The 19044-nt window shown below is 44.4% G+C and overlaps 1 protein-coding gene across 1 annotated transcript in view; it reads right to left on the bottom strand.

Moving 5' to 3' along the window:
* Positions 1-1179: 1179 nt before the first annotated feature.
* LOC138978816 (endoglucanase A-like) overlaps positions 1180-19044 on the bottom strand; it is a 23412-nt gene continuing 5547 nt past the window's right edge. Inside the window, exons 4-12 of the mRNA XM_070351597.1 lie at positions 18688-18843; positions 17033-17220; positions 16293-16455; positions 10315-10426; positions 8833-8983; positions 7957-8101; positions 6544-6724; positions 3851-4041; positions 1180-1407 (exon numbers count right to left, since the gene is read on the bottom strand). Of these exons, the coding sequence (XP_070207698.1) occupies positions 1340-1407; positions 3851-4041; positions 6544-6724; positions 7957-8101; positions 8833-8983; positions 10315-10426; positions 16293-16455; positions 17033-17220; positions 18688-18843 (1355 nt within the window). The 3' untranslated portion in view covers positions 1180-1339. The remainder of the gene's footprint in view (positions 1408-3850; positions 4042-6543; positions 6725-7956; positions 8102-8832; positions 8984-10314; positions 10427-16292; positions 16456-17032; positions 17221-18687; positions 18844-19044) is intronic.

The following is a 19044-nucleotide window of genomic DNA, read 5'->3' as shown; positions in this document are numbered from 1 at the left end:
TATTTCACAAAGTTATGTTTGACAAACAAGTGCAACATACAGTACTGTACAAATTACCAAGGAGCAAATATAACTCCCCAGCACCGCACCCCAACCCTCTAAATCTTGCTGTTGATACTGTCACAAAATTAAATAACTGGTGAAGACAAAATTAGACAAGCGAATGAAGAAAACGTTTATACAAACGCTCGATGCTGCACACTCATACCTGCATGGATTCATTCCTTGCATCATCTATACGGAATGTTCACACAAAAGCACACACTGGCGCGTGCGCAGGCACGCCCGCACATCAAACACACATGCGCACGCACGCACGCACGCGCACCTGCACACACACACACACACCAACCTCAGGGCTGGACATAGAGAGAAGTATCCACAGCGGAATATGACGTTATTCAGTTATTCTGCAGAAAAACAGAAATACTCTAGAAAAAAACGGGTTTTCTACAGCATTTCTAAATAATGTCATCATCCGCGGAAGCATCGGTTTTTTTCTGCAGAAAAACATTTAACTGCAGTAAAATTGAAATCAAGAATACGTACTGCAGTAAAACGGTGATATGTTGTTTTACTGGAGAAAAACTGTTTACACTTTTTCTGCAGCATTTCATACTTGCTCATTATGATAATTATTGGAGACGTGAGATTCCCCTCTGTTGAGAGATGGACTCGTCCACAATTACTTAGAAAACACTGAGCGCTATGACGATAAACTATCACGAGAAGAAAAATATACACTCAAGCGAAGGTAATGAAGGTGTCAGATGTGCTGTTGTGTAAAAGTTGTTCGCAATAATGCTGCAGAAAAACATATAAACACTATGCTGCAGAAAAACTATTTTGCTGCAGAAAAAAACGATGCTTCCGCGGAAGATGACATTATTCAGAAATGCTGGAGAAAACCCGTTTTTTCTCCAGAATTTCTGTTTTTTTCCGCAGAATAACTGAATAAAGTCATAATCCGCTAAGGATAGAGAAGGGCTTCCAGACAAGCGACAGAGTGAGAGTTGTGGTGCCCGTCGGCCTACTTCGGTTTTCTGTGGCCGATTCAGGCCGACTTTTAGCATAATAATGATTATAAAAAGATTTTTAAAAAAATACACACAGTCAGGCAGGCAGACAGCCAGTCAGCAAGCAGACGGACGGATGAACAGACAGGCAGACAGACTGATGAACAAGCAACGGTGGTTTTATTTCTTGGTCATACTTTAAGTCATTCTGTCTCGCAGCCATACTGTCATTCACAAGTAGAATTCCTTTTTGCCACAGTAGACAGGTAGGAGCAAACGTGTGTTGCACGATTTACTTGTCATTATTGACATATAAAATGCCTTTAAGCCTTGCAAGGACACTTGTTGTGAGTCGGTGGGAAATTGTTTGTTGCCTTCAGGTGTACAATTCCTGAAAGAAATACGAACAACAGATTAATCAACGGTTTAAAATACCACAACCGTTGTTCTTCATGATTAAAAAAAAGCAGAAGTTAGGATTTACGTTCTACGTTTTGTCTTGGTTAGTTATTTAGCCAATCCCCATTTCATCCGGGCAACAATACTATTTGCATTTTTTAGACTATATTAAATAGTTCATAACCATATCTAGATCGCAGGGGAGCGAAGCATTAGAAATCTTAACTATTCTTGGGCAAGCGTTGTGAGGGTGGTGCCCATCTCTTCTCCCTCTTCTGTCCTGTTATCCCCCCCCCCCCTTCTCTCTCTCTCGCTGTCTTCTCTCTCCCCCCCTCTCTCTCTCGCTGTCTTCTCCCCCCCCCCTCTCTCTCTCGCTGTCTTCTCCCCCCCCCCTCTCTTTCGCTGTCTTCTCCCCCCCTCTCTCTCTCTCGCTGTCTTCTCCCCCCCTCTCTCTCTCGCTGTCTTCTTCTTCTTCTTCTTCTTCCATATTGTGACCACGGTCATTTTGGCTGACCATTATGTCACATTGTGGAGGGTTGCAGATTCCAAAAAAAAAAAAAAAAAAAAAAAAAAAAAAAAAAAAAAAAAAAAAACCCTAGCTAGAATCTACTGGGGGCTGGGGAGTTCCTGCACAATGCAGGAACTCGACTCCTGCGCAGTGCAGGAGTCTGGGGTCTGGGGGTGTGAGAGGAGGAGGGATGAAGGGGTCTCGTTCCAGTCCCTGATTGTTCTTGGGAGGAAGCTGTTCTTTCTGTAGTTTGTTCTCGCTGGGATCCGCTTGAATTGCTGTCTCTCTGTGGGGACTCCTCTTCTAGCCCTTGGGGCGAGTAGGTGTAGCTCCTCGCACCTCACATGTGCGGATCCCGATGTGATCTTCTTCAGCATGGAGAGCCTGGCCTCTTTCCTGCGTTCTTCTAGCGAGGGCCACTCTAGTTCGTTGAGCATGTCGTCCACGCTGGCCGTCTGTTTGTGTCTGTTGAGAACAAAACGAGCTGCCCTACGCTGCACTTTTTCAATCTGGCTGACCTCTTTGATCTTGTGCGGGTCCCAGACTGTGCAAGCGTACTCGACTATTGGTCGGACGAGTGATTTGTAGGCTAGTTCTTTTGTCTTTGGAGATCCGATTTTCAGGTTTCTCCTCAGCATGCCTAGTGCACTGTTGGCTTTGGCACACACGTTGTTGATGTGTTTGTCCCAACCTGCATCTTTCTGAATGGTGACGCCCAGGTATTTGATGGCGTCCACCGACTCCAGCTGGTGGTCATGGAGCACGTAGTCGTGGGGCTTGGTTGTTCTGCTTCGAGTCATTGGGAGGGTGTTGCATTTGTCAGGATGGAATGACATTTCCCACTCTTCTTCCCATGCTTCTAAGCTTCGCAGATCGTCCTGGAGACTCTCGTGGTCTTGTTGAGAAGTCACTGGCCTGTTCAGCATGGTGTCGTCTGCAAACAGGCGCGAGCTTGAAGTGACTCTGTCCGGTAGGTCATTGATGTAGGCTAGGAAGAGGCATGGGCCCAGCACAGATCCTTGGGGTACTCCTGACTTGACGTCAGTATAGTCAGACTCTGCCCCTTCCACGACGACTGACTGGCGGCGCCCACTGAGGAAGCTCCCGATCCAGTCGTTGACCTTTCCTCGGACACCATAGTGGTGGAGTTTATGGCACAGTAAACTGTGGTTGACTTTGTCAAATGCCTTGGCAAAATCCTTGGCAAAATCCATCCCCCCCCTCTCTTTCGCTGTCTTCTCCCCCCCTCTCTCTCTCTCGCTGTCTTCTCTCCCCCCTCTCTCTCTCGCTGTCTTCTCTTCCCCCCCTCTCTCTCTCGCTGTCCTCTCCCCCCCCTTTCTCTCTCTCTCCCCCCCCCTCTCTCTCTCTCCCTCTCGCTACCTACCTACTAGCTTTGAGGGTTATACCCAGGTTATACCACCGTTTCACAGTCTTTCAACGTATTCATTATATACAGTGGGGTCCGTCTTTTAAGAGTCCCAATTTTAACCAATGCCCCCCCCCCCCCCACCCCACCCCCACCCCCCACCACCTACCCCCTCACTTTCGATTTTGTGATTTCCTAATGATATAGCCTCTCGTAACGTGTGTGTAAAAGGGGACCTAAGGTTGATACAGAAACCTAGTGGGTGTTTAATCCGTTAATTCCTTTTCATAGATTATGTAAGTTTACACGGCTTGATTCTGCTTGTCGAGATCTGATAAACAAAGGGAAGTAAGCACTCTAAATGCATAGGACATGTGTAATAGAGTAAGTAAGAGTTATACGGAACCAGTCTCCCGGCACCTGAGAGAATGACAAGCATTGAAACGATCAAGCGACGTTCATTCTCAGACTCATGAGTTTCTGCCTCATTTGTGTAAGATTTCTGTTTTTGGTTATTTTGCAGATTTGTTCATGCTTCTTAAAATGGGGGTTACACCGTACCTGCAAGGGAAGAGTGGTATCCCGAGTTGTAGTCAATGGCAACCTCGTTCATGACGTAGTCCTCCCTGTCGTCCTTGTAGTTGCCGGACTGGTCAGGGCCTCCGACCAGCGCGCCTACCAGCAACTGCGGGCTGGGGCCAGATGCATGAAGGTTGGCCTCTGAGCAAGGAGCTGGCCTATCCGGACACGACCTGGTAGAAATAATGATAGTGATATTAACTTTTGATTGACATACAGTGATAGTCATGGGTGCACTTTTAGTGTGTTACCAACAGTTGAGGGTTGGGGCCAGGTGCGAGGAGATTGGCCTCCAAACAGGGTGCTGGCCTGTCGGGGCACGACCTGGTGGAAATAATGATTATCATATCAACCGGTGACGGAAACACATAGTACGATGAGAACTACATGGTCGGAGGCAAGACCTGGTGAAGACAGTTACAATCATTTATGGTTGAAACTCAATGATGGTCGTTGATGCATGCATGGAATGTTTCCCTCAACTGCGGGCTGGGGCCAGGTGCATGAAGGTTGGCCTCTGTGCAAGGGGCTGGTCTGTCGGGCCACGACCTGGTAGAAACAATGATTGTCAAATTGACCAGTGACTATACTACTTGTCCTAGCCAAGGAGAACAAGTTACTGCCCTGCAGAGTCAAGCATTAAGTACAGAGACATGGAATTTGGCCTCTGAACAAGGAGCTGATCTGTCCGGGCACGACCTGGTTAAAAGAACGATACTGATAGGAACGATTTATTGAAATACAGTGATAGTCATGGGGGCAGGCATCGTTGTTGGCAACATACCAGGCTCTGTTGGGCTGTAGTTCTCCCAGAGTCAACTTGGTGCACTCTCCTCGGTGTGGCGAGCACCCCCGTGTGCAAACATGCGCACGATACATATCCCAGGGTCACAGAAAATCTGAGGCCTGGGAACTACCCAAATACATGCATGCAAGATAGAGCAAATGCCCCAAAATATAAAGCCCCTTTGCTCCATCGGCCAACGAGCCCCCAACGTGACCATTTACAGCTGGTGCATGATGGGTGGTCAACAAGGTAATGGCCTGTCCGGTCACGACCTGGTGCACACAGTTACAATACAGTGTTCTAGATGATCGAACGTGTAGCAAAGACCTGTACGCGTGGGGACACCCCGAAGCGTCCCGGTACCAAAGCGTCCCGGTACCGAAGCGTCCCGGTACCAAAGCGTCCCGGTACCGAAGCGTCCCGGTACCAAAGCGTCCCGGTACCGAAGCGTCCCGGTACCAAAGCGTCCCGGTACCGAAGCGTCCCACTATAACGCGTCACAGGACTTAGACTTTTTTTTTGTTTAAACCTTGACCAAGGGCGGATCAATTCACTTTGGAGGGGGGGGGGGTTACAAACTGACTGCGAAGATACAAGTTGACGGCGCCGAAGGCGCCTAAGCCTCTAGGGGGGTCCGGGGGCATGCCCCCCCGGAATTTTTTTTTATCCAAAGAAGCAAAATAGAGCTATCTGGTGCATCCTGAGCCAATAAATTACCTCTTTTTTGGGGGGGTGGGGGGTTGGGGGGGGGTACGTAACCCGTGTAAACCCCCCCCCCAGATCCGCCCTTGTTGACCTTGATTTGACCTTGACTTGACTAACCATATTTATTTTTTTTAAATTTAATCTTGACCTTGATTTGACCTTGACTTCACTGATTTTTTTAAATTTTGCACAGACCTTGATTTGCTTTCGGTAAAAAAAAATCACTTTTTGTCCAACTTTTCCCCAACTTTACTTTAGATCTGTACTCACAACACACCAATTTGGAAATACTGTACCCGTGTGGACAAGTTCGGGGGAAAAGTCCGTAGGCTTCCGTTCACAAGAGGGATATGTCTGTTATCACACACGCTTTCTGGCTTCACTATTAAAGCGTGAGCGTCGGAAAAAGTCTTTTCAGTTCTGCCTCCGACTTTTAAATTGTATCATTTGGGTTTGTTTGGGTTCATTTGGGTAATAAAAAACGCTCGCGCTGGACCCGAGTACTCTTCAGACTGGCTCGCTCCCCCAGTATGAAAGTTTTTGTCTTGTGCACGTTTAAGACCAAGTGATTGCTCTGTGTGAATTACAGGCATTCCCTTTGCTTTATAAATACATTGGCATGCGAGCCGAGGATGTGCGTGGTGACTGGTACCGGGACGCTTCGGCACCGGGACGCTTCGGTACCGGGACGCTTCGTGCCCTACTGCGCGGGAGCGTCCCGAAGCGTCCCGGTACCAAAGCGTCCCGGTACCCCTGTGACGCGTTATAGAGGGACGCTTCGGTACCGGGACGCTTCGGCACCGGGACGCTTCGGTACCGGGACGCTTCGGCACCGGGACGCTTCGGTACCGGGACGCTTCGTGATGTACCCGTACGCGTACGTGTAGATCTATATTTCGTCACCCGCGACTCACTTAATTATACATGTATTCTCCAATGTTCCAAATCATACGTTGTTTTGCTCCCACCAAGACTGCAGATCTTGACAAACGCGTGACGTAAAAACTAGATTTGATGACGTTACCCGTACACGCGTGCTGAAAAGTGCCACATCTAGATCTTGCTAATAATTGTAACCAATGGTTGACATTCGATGATGGTCGTGGGTGCATGCAATGGTGTGTCCAACAACTGGTGGCTGGGATCTTACACGGCTCCGCATTAGAAAATTGATAACACTTACGCCGAGCGGTGGTGAGGGCTCTTGGGGTACTTAGTTCCCACGCCAATGGCGTAGCTGAAACACCCGCCATCATGGTTGTTGTCCCCGAGCAAAAAGTTGATCTGTTCGATTGCCCATGCGCGGTATTTGGCGGTGGAGATTCCAGCCTCTGCTGCCGCAAGAGCGAGGAAAGCGCTGTTGCCTGCAAGGAAAAGATAGATGAGAGCTTAATTTGCATGTCAGGTCGTATGCAAATTATGCAGGAATCATGCATATTAGGCAAATTATATACAAATATTATGTGGATTTATTCAAATTATGTTTAAAAAACCCAAATTGTGCACATTTATGAAAATAAGTTCACTGTTATCAAAGTTACGTAAAATCCTAGTTTTCATTCCTTTCAAAGATAACATTAACGCGATTAACATTACTAAATGTGCATCAGTTTTACTAGATATTTTAGTAATGCTGCTTGCCGAACATTTTGAATTTAGATTCTAGGTTTTAGACTTGAAAAAATTGCACGTAGTTACATTTTCGATGAAAAAGTTGAAATAGCATGCAGATGCTATCAATAGTTATTTTGTCCTACATAAAACAAGGTTGTCACACCCTCACACACACACACACACACACACACACACACACTCACACACACACACACACACACACACACACACACACACACACACACACACTCACACACACACACACACACACACACTCACACACACACACACACACACACACACACACACACACACACACACACACACACACACACACCAGGGCCGGACCCAGGGGGGGGGGTTCCAGGGGTTCCGGAACCCCACCCCTGGAAAAAGCATGTACCTTGCTTTGAGTGTTTTGGTTTTTTTACTAGTTTTAGCACCAAAACAATGCTGCTCTTAACCCTCAAAACAAGGCCCAGAATGCACCAGATTGCACAGATTTTAACCGTTTTTCAAAAATTTTCCGGGGGAGCATGCCCCCGGACCCCCCTAGTTCGCAGCAGGCGCGCGCTTGTGGCTTCGCCACTTCGCTGATTTGCCCCCCCAAAAAAGGAGGAACCCCCCCCTTACAACTCATTTGGTCCGGCCCTGCACACTCACACACACACACACAGACACACACACACTCAAACACACACACACATTCATACACACACTCACACACACACTCACACACACACACTCACTCACTCACTCACACACACACACACACACACACACACACACACACACACACACACTCACTCACAAATAATGTGCATGCAGACTCACTCCCCCGCCCCTTTCACACACACACGGAGAAAAACAGACAGACTCACTCGCTGGAGACCCCCCCCCCCCCCCATCTTTCCATCTATACGAAACAAAATTGTCTTTCACGCGCTTACATCCTCCCCCCCCCCACCCCAGACACACTTACCAGCATATCTGTTTGCCCCCCACTTGTCCCTCCAGGCCAAGCCACAGGGGGTGTAGGACACTTGACCGCTGGGCAGCCACCCGTCCATGTAGCCCACCACCTCCTGCTTGTAGGCGGCGTCTTGAGTCTCTTCGAACAACAACAGCTGCGGCAGAAGAAACCTTTGTGTCATTGTATTGTATCACAGTTTTACATCGTCTTTGGCTATATCCTCACAACTTACTGATAACAATGTCACAGCGTGTGGATATCTGCCTTGTCTTTGGTTATATCATTTTACACATCAACCTACAGCAACCTTTGATTGACTGAGCTCTTGAATGAAGGTTCATACATCGAAGATACTTTGGATTTGGTTTTCAAGTTGAACAACTCCAAGTTTACGCCCGGATGTTCACTTGATATGAGTGTGTTATTCGGAACCTGATTTTGTGCTGCTTTAATCTGACTAGATAAGTTGTACGCCCTCCAAGGGCTAATTCACCTATCTTGGGACACGTAGGGGAAGTAAGCTACCAGCTGCTATATGCCGAGGGTGTCATTTACCAGTGCGCCCTGCGCCATTGGCGCATCAATTCTGAAAATGTCCCATCACTATTCCCTTCAGTGCGACAAAGGGCGCATTGAGATTACGTACCACTGCGCCCCCAAATGTACACTTTCTATAGATAACACGATGTAGCGGCTAATTCTCAGATGGCACCATAATGCACCATTTTGTATATTTGGTGAAAAAAAACGCATACAGGTCTCGTATGCGCGTCTTGCCTTCGACTATGTCCCATCGGCATTTGGCTGAGGTCCCATTGCCTTTTTCTCGCAGGCTAAACCCTGTATGCCCTAACTTAATGATGCCATAACTCAATGATGACCAACCTGGCAGGCGACTTTCTTGTCGTCCCAGGATAGAGCCCAGGCCCAGGCGTTCTCGTGGTAGGTCTTGGCGGCTGACAGGTATTCCTGGTTGTTGGTGGCTCTGTACAACCACACGCCTCCCTCACACATCTCGTCTTTGTAGCCACTCGACCTGTATTGTGAGGTTAAAGCTATACATTACTGGACTGATTGTAGCCACTCGATCTGCATAGTGAGGTTAAAGCTATACATTACTGGACTGATTGTAGCCACTCGACCTGTGTAGTGAGGTTAAAGCTATACATTACTGGACTGATTGTAGCCACTCGGTCTGTATAGTGAGGTTAAAGCTATACATTACTGGACTGATTGTAGCCACTCGACCTGTATTGTGAGGTTAAAGCTATACATTACTGGACTGATTGTAGCCACTCGATCTGCATAGTGAGGTTAAAGCTATACATTACTGGACTGATTGTAGCCACTTGACCCGTGTAGTGAGATTAAAGCTATATATTACTGGACTGATTGTAGCCACTCGACCTGTATTGTGAGGTTAAAGCTATACATTACTGGACTGATTGTAGCCACTCGATCTGCATAGTGAGGTTAAAGCTATACATTACTGGACTGATTGTAGCCACTTGACCCGTGAGACACACGTTTATTTGTAGATACTGTAGTCGAGCACTGGTTCCACAGCCACATTCGTATACGTGGACTTATGTATAGATTGTTTATTATTTGGTGAGAATTAGTATTTCGCTTGTACTAACTGTAACATTCACAGCAAAGAGATGTTTCTGGTATGTAATGAAAGAAGATAATTTTCCCGACTTACACAATCAAATAATATAACTGTATATAGTTTTCCCTATTGTCTGTTTGACAATGACCGCATATGAGACATCGGGGCTCCAAAACATTGTGCGAAATTGAGTGTCACACCAACTGAAGTCAAAACAACTTCGCGTTCATATTTTTTGATTGACGGGTTTGTTGGTTCCAGTGGTCGGGTAATCCCAATGTGATTTTGTTCGAAGTATTACATTCCCGGCATGCTCACCCGATGACATGCCAACACTACATTAGTATTTCCTCTTTACCACAAAACCATTCTTCAGTAACAACACGACTTGGACACTTGTGATAGAGTTAATGATGGAGAACTCGTGTGCACTACATTGGGGTGTGCACTACATTGGGGTGTGCACGTTAAAGATCCCACGATTGACAAAAGGGTCTTTCCTGGCAAAATTGGACAGGCATAGATAAAAAAAAAAATGTCCACCAAAATACCCGTGTGACTTGGAATAATAGGCCGTGAAAAGTAGGATATGCGTCGAAATGGCTGCGATCTGCTGGTCGATGTGAATGCGTGATGTATTGTGTAAAAAATTCCATCTCACACGGCATAAATAGATCCCTGCGCCTTGAGTCCGAGTCTGGAGATACGCGCGCGATATAAGACTTCATAAATCAAATCAAATAAATGAAACTCACGAGTAGAACTGGCCCGCTCCCTGGATGGAGGAGGTGTAGGTGCCAGGGTTCGCCTTGGCCCAGGCGTACAGAGACTCGGCAGCCGTCAGCAGTTTGGTGGCGTACGCCGTGTCTGACAGCAGCACATGGATAATGCAACAGAAGAACCCCCTTTTGATACCCCCAAGTTAAAACTCCCTCCATTTAAAACTTTGTTTCCTCATAAGGCCAACAAAAAAAAATAGGTGTGGTTGCGGTAACATAGCCAAAAAAAAATAGGGTAGGAAGGTAGGCAATCACTTTTTTTTTTTAAACTTTTTTTTTCTAATGTGTACAAATTAAACCTACTTGACAGGGAAATAAGTGTGCGACTCGAGCGCTTTCGCTTTCATTGCGTTTTCTGCACTCGTTTTCTTGTTTTTGTGTGTGTTTTTTTGACAAATGTAATAAAAAGTTATAGGGTCGGCCCCTAAAAATAGGGTAGGTCGGGTTACTGCAACCACACCTATTTTTTTTTTTAGGCATAACCTCTGTAAAATTACCCCTATTTTAAGACTCCCTCCTTTTAAAGACCCGATTTTCTCCGTTTTTTTGAGGTCTTAAAAAGGGTGTTCCACTGTAGTACAACTAAACATTTTCTTCTCTGACGACCTGGATTCGCCTTGTCAGTATCTTGGTGAAATTATGTCAGAGTCATGTAGTATCATGAGATAACTGTCTAGGATGTTGACTCGATTTGAAAAAAGGGAAGCGCCGTTCGGTCGCTGCAAGCTATCCCTAGGGATCGCAGCCCGAAGTTCCATTTAGTAAATTCCCCAAAGACAATAAGGCTTACAAAAACAAGAAATTCCTCCGAGGTAGGAAAAACACCCCCGTTGGTCAAAGGGAAATAACCATTCTCACTGCCACCAACTGAGAAGGTTATTTCCCTTTGACCATTAATATGTCCCTCTATAAGTCCTTGTAGAATCTTAATCCACCAATAACTCCCTAACCGTGTGTTTGACTGGTCCCAATTTTTGTAAGGACCGTCTCAGGAATGTATAGAACCTGTTCACCAAGTTTGGTGACGATCGGTCCGTTCATTCTTGAGATCTATATGCGAACACAAACACACAAACACACAACAAACAAACAAACAAACAAACACATCGACCGAATCCTATACACACCCCTATACCGGGGGTGTAAAAAGATAGGTGTGGTTACGGTAACCCGACCTACCCTATTTTTAGGGGCCGACCCTATAACTTTTTATTACATTTGTAAAAAAAACCCAAAAAAACACTAGAAAACGAGTGCAGAAAACGCAATGTAAGCGAAAGCGCCCGAGTCGCACACTTATTTCCCTGTCAAGTAGGTTTAATTTGTACACATTGGAAAAAAAAGTTAAAAAAAAAAGTGATTGCCTACCTTCCTACCCTATTTTTTTTGGCTATGTTACCGTAACCACACCTATTTTTTTTTGCCAAAGTATACCAACAAAGAAACATCACACACACACACACATCTACATGCGAGCTGTGTTCTTAATCAGTCGGTGTCCTCAGACTTGAGAAAGCCACAAGTAGATACAAACAAAACGATCATGGTTATGTTTGATCCCGTTTAAAAATAATAATAACAAGAAATTCCTTCGAGGTAGGAAAAACACCCCCGTTGGTCAAAGGGAAATAACCATTCTCACTGCCACCAACTGAGAAGATTATTTCCCTTTGACCATTAATATGTCACTCTTAATCTTAATCCACCAATAACTCCCTAACCGTGTGTTTGACTGGTCCCAATTTTTGTAAGGACCGTCTCAGGAATGTATAGAACATGTTCACCAAGTTTGGTGACGATCGGTCCGTTCATTCTTGAGATCTATATGCGAACACAAACAAACAAACAAACAAACAAACAAACAAACACATCGAGTGAAACCTATACACACCCCTATACCGGGGGTGTAAAAATCTAAAAATGTTCCTCTGACCAATACATGTATAATAGCTCATGTACCCCAGCATACATTGTATCCATACAATAAGAATTCAATCAACAATTATTCATGCACACTCTTCCTACCGAATTATAGCGTTGAAAGTTTATTAGTTTGAACGCAAAGTCCGAATTGATATGTGCAGTCTGAAATTAGCAGGCTGCGCGCACGACGACTGGTAGGCTGCGCGCACGATTACAGGTCGGCTGCACGCCAGATGACACCTTTACTGCGTTTTCAAGAGGATTAACTAGGATTACCTAAGCTTGCGTGGGGTTTGACCACAGGGACATGTGTTGGGAGTGTTGGCGTATGACCACTAATGTTGAAAACTACTCTAGTGGTTCAGTTCGACACGTTTCGTACTGTGTGTGCTGCCACCCACTTCAACTCGGTTTATTTATGCACACTGGAATAATGTTTGTGAATACACAGAGTTAAAGGCCTTACTAGATAGTTCAGGGAGAGATCAAACTCCTGAAATCACACGGTTCTCTCTTTGCTGATATTATTATGCATCTGAGGCATGAATACTGTGGTGAGTCATCATGTACATGCATGTGCTGAAGCAGCATCTTTCTTTATTTGGCGTTCAACGTCGTTTTCAACCACGAAGGTTATATCGCGACGGGGAAGGGGGGGGGGGGGGGGAGATGGGATAGAGCCACTTGTTAATTGTTTCTTGTTCACAAAAGCACTAATAAAAAAATTGCTCCAGGTGCTTGCAACATAGTACAATATATTACCTTACTGGGAGAATGCAAGTTTCCAGTACAAAGGACTTAACATTTCTTACATACTGCTTGACTAAAATCTTTACAAACATTGACTATATTCTGTACAAGAAACACTTAACAAGTGTAAAAGGAGAAACAGAATCCGTTAGTCGCCTCTTACGACATGCTGGGGAGCATCGGGTCAATTCTTTCCCCTAACCCGCAGGGGGTAAAAGCAGCATCTGAGCAGGATATGAGACAGGATGGCTGAAACCAAAAGTGTTGTTGTTTCCGCTAAGGATTTAGTGAGATACCTTGGTATGATAGTAGTAAAGTGTCCACTACCCCCCGGCTTGCATCCCCCCCCCCCTCCCCTTTTCTCATCGATACTGCCGCCTGTGATTTCAACATTCGTCGTCCTTCGTCTAGAGTATTTTTCAACATTAGTGGTCATACGCCAACACTCCCAACACATGTCCCTGACTGTGGTCAAAACCCACGCAAGCTTAGGTAATCCTAGTTAATCCTCTTGAAAACGCGTACGCGCAGCCTGCTAATTTCAGACTGCACATATTAATTCGGACTTTGCGTTCAAACTAATAAACTTTCAACGCTATAATTCGGTAAGGAGAGTGTGCATGAATAATTGTTGATTGAATTCTTATTTATTTATTACGGAGATTTCTATAGCGCATAACTAAAAGCACTATGCGCTTTACTTTTTATTCATGAAAGTTCTTTTCTTTTTGTCATTTGTACTTCATTACGTCTCCAAATGGTTATTTACACTGATCTTTCTTTATTTATTTGGTGTTTAACATCGTTTTCAACCATTCAAGGTTATATCGCGACGGGTTTACACTGATCGCACAACAAAATTGAAACACATATAATCCTGTAAGCATGTAGGCCACTTACACTAAAGAAAATGAGCAATCATAAGATATAATGGAGTCTTATGCTTTACCCCAAACAATTATTTTCGAAGGATCGGGGCTGGGAGAGATGCTAGATCAGATTTTGTGGAGTAACTCACCTCCGTGTTGGCGGCCATCCGGCGACACGAAGCTGCTGCCTACCCGTCCGGCGCCGGTGTAACACGAGAAAATTACTCCCACGAGATTTTTACTCCGGAGTAAACATTTCGTACGAAAAAGTTACTCCCTTTACGAAAAAAGCACTCCCCCATTGCACGAGAAAATTACTCCCCAAGACAGGTGAGTTCCGAGTAAACATTTCGTTCAAAAATGTTCCTCCCATGGCGAATAAATAACGAATAAATTACTTCACCCAAACACAAGCAATTTAACTTCCCATGCCAGGTGTACGAAATTTTTACTCCCTTGTCCCCTGTTAGTCTTGGTGGTGGAAGGGGTGGAAGGAGGGTAGCGCGACATTCGTGTGCGCGAGATCACTTATTGGCATTATCCCTTCGCCCGCATCCCATTTTTGCGTACGAGATTTTTACTGGAAGTAAAAACAAGTCGCGTAAGGCGAAAATACAATATTTAGTCAAGTAGCTGTCGAACTCACAGAATGAAACTGAACGCAATGCAACGCAGCAAGACCGTATACTCGTAGTCCACCGCTCACGGCATAGGCAGTGAAATTGACAAGAAGAGCGGGGTAGTAGTTGCGCTAAGAAGGATAGCACGCTTTTCTGTACCTCTCTTTGTTTTAACTTTCTGAGCGTGTTTTTAATCCAAACATATCATATCTATATGTTTTTGGAATCAGGAACCGACAAGGAATAAGATGAAAGTGTTTTTAAATTGATTTGGACACTTTAATTTTGATAATAATTTTTATATATTTAATTTTCAGAGCTTGTTTTTAATCCGAATATAACATATTTATATGTTTTTGGAATCAGCAAATGATGGAGAATAAGATAAACGTAAATTTGGATCGTTTTATAAATTTTTATTTTTTTTTACAATTTTCAGATTTTTAATGACCAAAGTCATTAATTAATTTTTAAGCCACCAAGCTGAAATGCAATACCGAAGTCCGGGCTTCGTCGAAGATTACTTGACCAAAATTTCAACCAATTTGGTTGCAAAATGAGGGCGTGACAGTGCCGCCTCAACTTTCACGAAAAGCCGGATATGACGTCATCAAAGACATTTATCAAAAAAATGAAAAAAACGTTCGGGGATTTCATACCCAGGAACTCTCATGTCAAATTTCATAAAGATCGGTCCAGTAGTTTAGTCTGAATCGCTCTACACACACACACACACACACACACACACGCACAGACAGACACACATACACCACGACCCTCGTTTCGATTCCCCCTCGATGTTAAAATATTTAGTCAAAACTTGACTAAATATAAAAATGGGGAGTAAAAATTTCGTGGAGGGAGTAATTTTTTCGTGCCTTGGGGAGTTCTTTTCTCGTACGAAAAGTGTACTCGGAGTAAGAATTTCGTACGAAATATTTACTCCGGAGTAAATTTTTTGTGGAGTAAAAATTTCGTGTTACACCGGCCTAGTGTGTGTGAAGTGCCGCCAATGTTTTATCATCATCTCCTTGTTAAATAAACGATTTTATCATTTGTCATCTCCTTGTATGCTCTTTGGAACCTTTACGTAGCCATGGCAGTTTGTATAATAGGGCTTTTACATTATCTCTAAAAGTCTCAACTCTGTTCGACTTGCCATTGACTCCAAAGGTGGTTGTTTTGCTTCGTGCACTTGGTTATATAACCATCGTTTAGAGTCTCGACTATCTCTCCCTATCCCCACTTACGGGTTTCGTGCTTCGCAAGACCCCTTCCACGAATTACTGGATAGGTTTTATCGGTTTCAAGTGTGTACAGGACGCAGGGACGGACGGCTTGGGGACCCCCCGCGGGCCAGGGGGAGTCCCATATTGGTTGGGACGAGAAACAATTTACCCGATGCTCCCCAGCATGTCGTAAGAGACGACTAACGGATTCTGTTTCTCCTTTTACCCTTGTTAAGTGTTTCTTGTATAGAATATAGTCAATTTTTGTAAAGATTTTAGTCAAGCAGTATGTAAGAAATGTTAAGTCCTTTGTACTGGAAACTTGCATTCTCCCAGTAAGGTAATATATTGTACTACGTTGCAAGCCCCTGGAGCAAAATTTTGATTAGTGCTTTTGTGAACAAGAAACAATTGACAAGTGGCTCTATCCCATCTCCCCCCTTCCCCCGTCGCAATATAACCCTTCATGGTTGAAAACGACGTTAAACACCAAATAAAGAAAGAAAGACGGTTTGGGGAGCCCTTCTTCCCTACAAATGATACCAAATGACAACATAGCTCACCTCCCTTCTCCTTAAAGACGAGGTACCCAGCAGCGAGAGCAGCAGCCCACTCCCCAGCCACGTCCGATCCAGGTTTTCCTGGACCCAGTTTCATGCAGGGTCTGGCCATGGTCATGTCCTCGGCACGGCCCCAGAAATGGTGGTCATCGTTGCCGTCGCCAATCTGTGGAGAGAAAATTACAGAAACTGTACATGCCTCTCTGGGCTACAACTTAATTGAATATGCTTTATTGGACCCAATTTCTTTGAAGATGTTTTTCTACGCCGAAGTTTCGTGGAAATGGTAGATGCTTTTTCAGGCCGGAGTTTTGTGGAGAGTCTGTTCAGCATCATATGTCCTCCGCAGCGGGTCCAGAAATAGGGGTATACGTCGAGGTCGACAATTTGTGGAGAGAAAATGAGAAAGTTCTGCAATAAAGGGATTATTTTTAAACTCAAAGTAGCCACACACTGAAGTCTAATATCCTGGAACCAACTTGAGCTACCAGTTCCGCAGTTAAAAAACACTTCGAATCGAATTTGTCTGTCTGCTGTCACAAGGCATATAATAAACAGAGACAAGTCCTGGATCTAACCAGTTCCTTAAACGCCAATATGGGCGCGCAGCAGGGGGAGTTTTAAGTTTTTTGAGCTGGCAACGCTTAATTTAGATTTTTGGCCTTCTAGTAAAATATAAAAAGCGGCTTTAACATTATGCAATAACAAAAGCAACAGACTAAAGTCTTAACCCTGCAACTGACCTGAGCGACGAGCTCCTTGGTCCTGGGGTTCCATGCGTTTAGCATGTAGTCTGTTGCCCACTTGACCATGTCGTAGGCCTCGTCCAGCTGACCGGCCTTGGCGTAACCGTCCTTGAAGATGTGCATGCCCCACAGCAACACCAGTGTCGTGGACCCGAACGGGAGGGCGAACTTTACATGATCCCCGGCTGAAAGCACATTTGGGGTCAACCACATTATCATCCAAAACAACATGACGACGACGACGAAGACAACTACTACTACAACAACAACAACGACGACAACGACGTCAACAACAACAGCAACTATGACGACGACGGCAACAGGAACAATAACAACAACAACAACAACAACAACACCCCAGGGACCGGTAGCTCAGTTGGTAAAGCACTGGACTTGTGATTGTTCTGTCACGGTTTCAAATCCAACAATAACAGGTTAAACAAACATGAATGCAAGTACACATTTTACGTACACTCGTCGTCCACCCAGTAAAATAACCCGCGCGAATCTATTTTTCTTTTGAACAAACTTTTTATTTTTTATTTTTTTTTTTTACAACAGTTTTAAGAAGACAAAAACAAATCACTCGTTACAATGTGCGCGAGGGTGGCGAGTTTCTTTTGCCGCTAATAATTATACAACAGGATCTAGTTTGCTATCTTACTGTGACTTCATACTACAAAAACAAGTCGCGTAAGACGAAAATACAATATTTAGTCAAGTAGCTGTCGAACTCACAGAATGAAACTGAACGCAATGCCATTTTACTCGTAGCATCGTCAGGCCACCGCTCATGGCAAAGGCAGTGAAATTAACAATCCAGAAAAGCGCAGTAGTGGTTGCGCTGAGGAGGATAGCGTGCTTTTCTATATCTCTATTCTTTTTAACTCTCTGAATGTGTTTTTAATCCAAACATATCATATCTATATGTTTTTGGAATCAGGAACGGACAAGGAATAAGATGAAATTGTTTTTAAATCGATTTTGGAAATTTAATTTTAATCATCATTTTTATATTTTTAATTTTCAGGGCTTGTTTTTAATCCGAATATAACATATGTATAAGTTTTTGGAATCAGAAAATGATGAAAAGTACGATAAACGTAATTTTGGATCGTTTTATAAAAAAATGATTTTAATTACAATTTTCAGATTTTTAATGATCAAAGTCATTATTTAATTTTTGAGCCTCCAAGCTGAAATGCAATCCCAAAGTCCGGCCTTCGCCGAAAATTGATGGCCAAAATTTCGATCAATTTGATTGAAAAATGAGGGTGTGACAGTGCCGCCTCAACTTTTACAAAATGCCGGATATGACGTCATCAAAGACATTTATCGAAAAAATGAAAAAAACATCTGGCGATATCATACCCACGAACTCTCATGAAAAAATTCATAAAAATCGGTATAGTGGTTTAGTCTGAATCGGTCTACACACACACACACACGACACACACACACACACACACACACACACACACACACACACACACACAGACAGACACACACACACACACACACACACACACACACACACACACACACACACACACACACGCACATACACCACGACCCTCGTTTCGATTCCCCCTCGATGTTAAAATATTTAGTCAAAACTTGACTAAATATAAAAAGGATGACAGTTCACGTACCATCGTACCATCCTCCGACAACGCAATCGTTGAGGGCAGAGTCACCTCTCCACTTGATAGGGTTGTTGGCAGGCAGCTTACCCGACCTCTGGGCAGCGTAGAACAGAATGGACTTCTTCAGGGCATCGGCGTAGTCTTTGTTTGAGGTACCCCCTCCTGTGAACACAAATATTGAGACAAACCAGTGTAGAAAATTCTATTGTCATTATCAACATCATATGATGGGGTCAGCTTTAAAAAAACAACCGCGGGTTAGGGGGAAGAATTTACCCGATGCTCCCCAGCATGTCGTAAGAGGCGACTAACGGATTCTGTTTCTGATTTTACCCTTGTTAAGTGTTTCTTGTATAGAATATA

This window comes from Littorina saxatilis, linkage group LG10 (genome assembly GCF_037325665.1).
Source record: "Littorina saxatilis isolate snail1 linkage group LG10, US_GU_Lsax_2.0, whole genome shotgun sequence".
Taxonomy (NCBI): Eukaryota; Metazoa; Mollusca; class Gastropoda; order Littorinimorpha; family Littorinidae; genus Littorina; species Littorina saxatilis.
The sequence above is the reverse complement of the archived record's forward strand: the minus strand, read 5'-3'. Positions and strand labels throughout refer to the sequence as shown.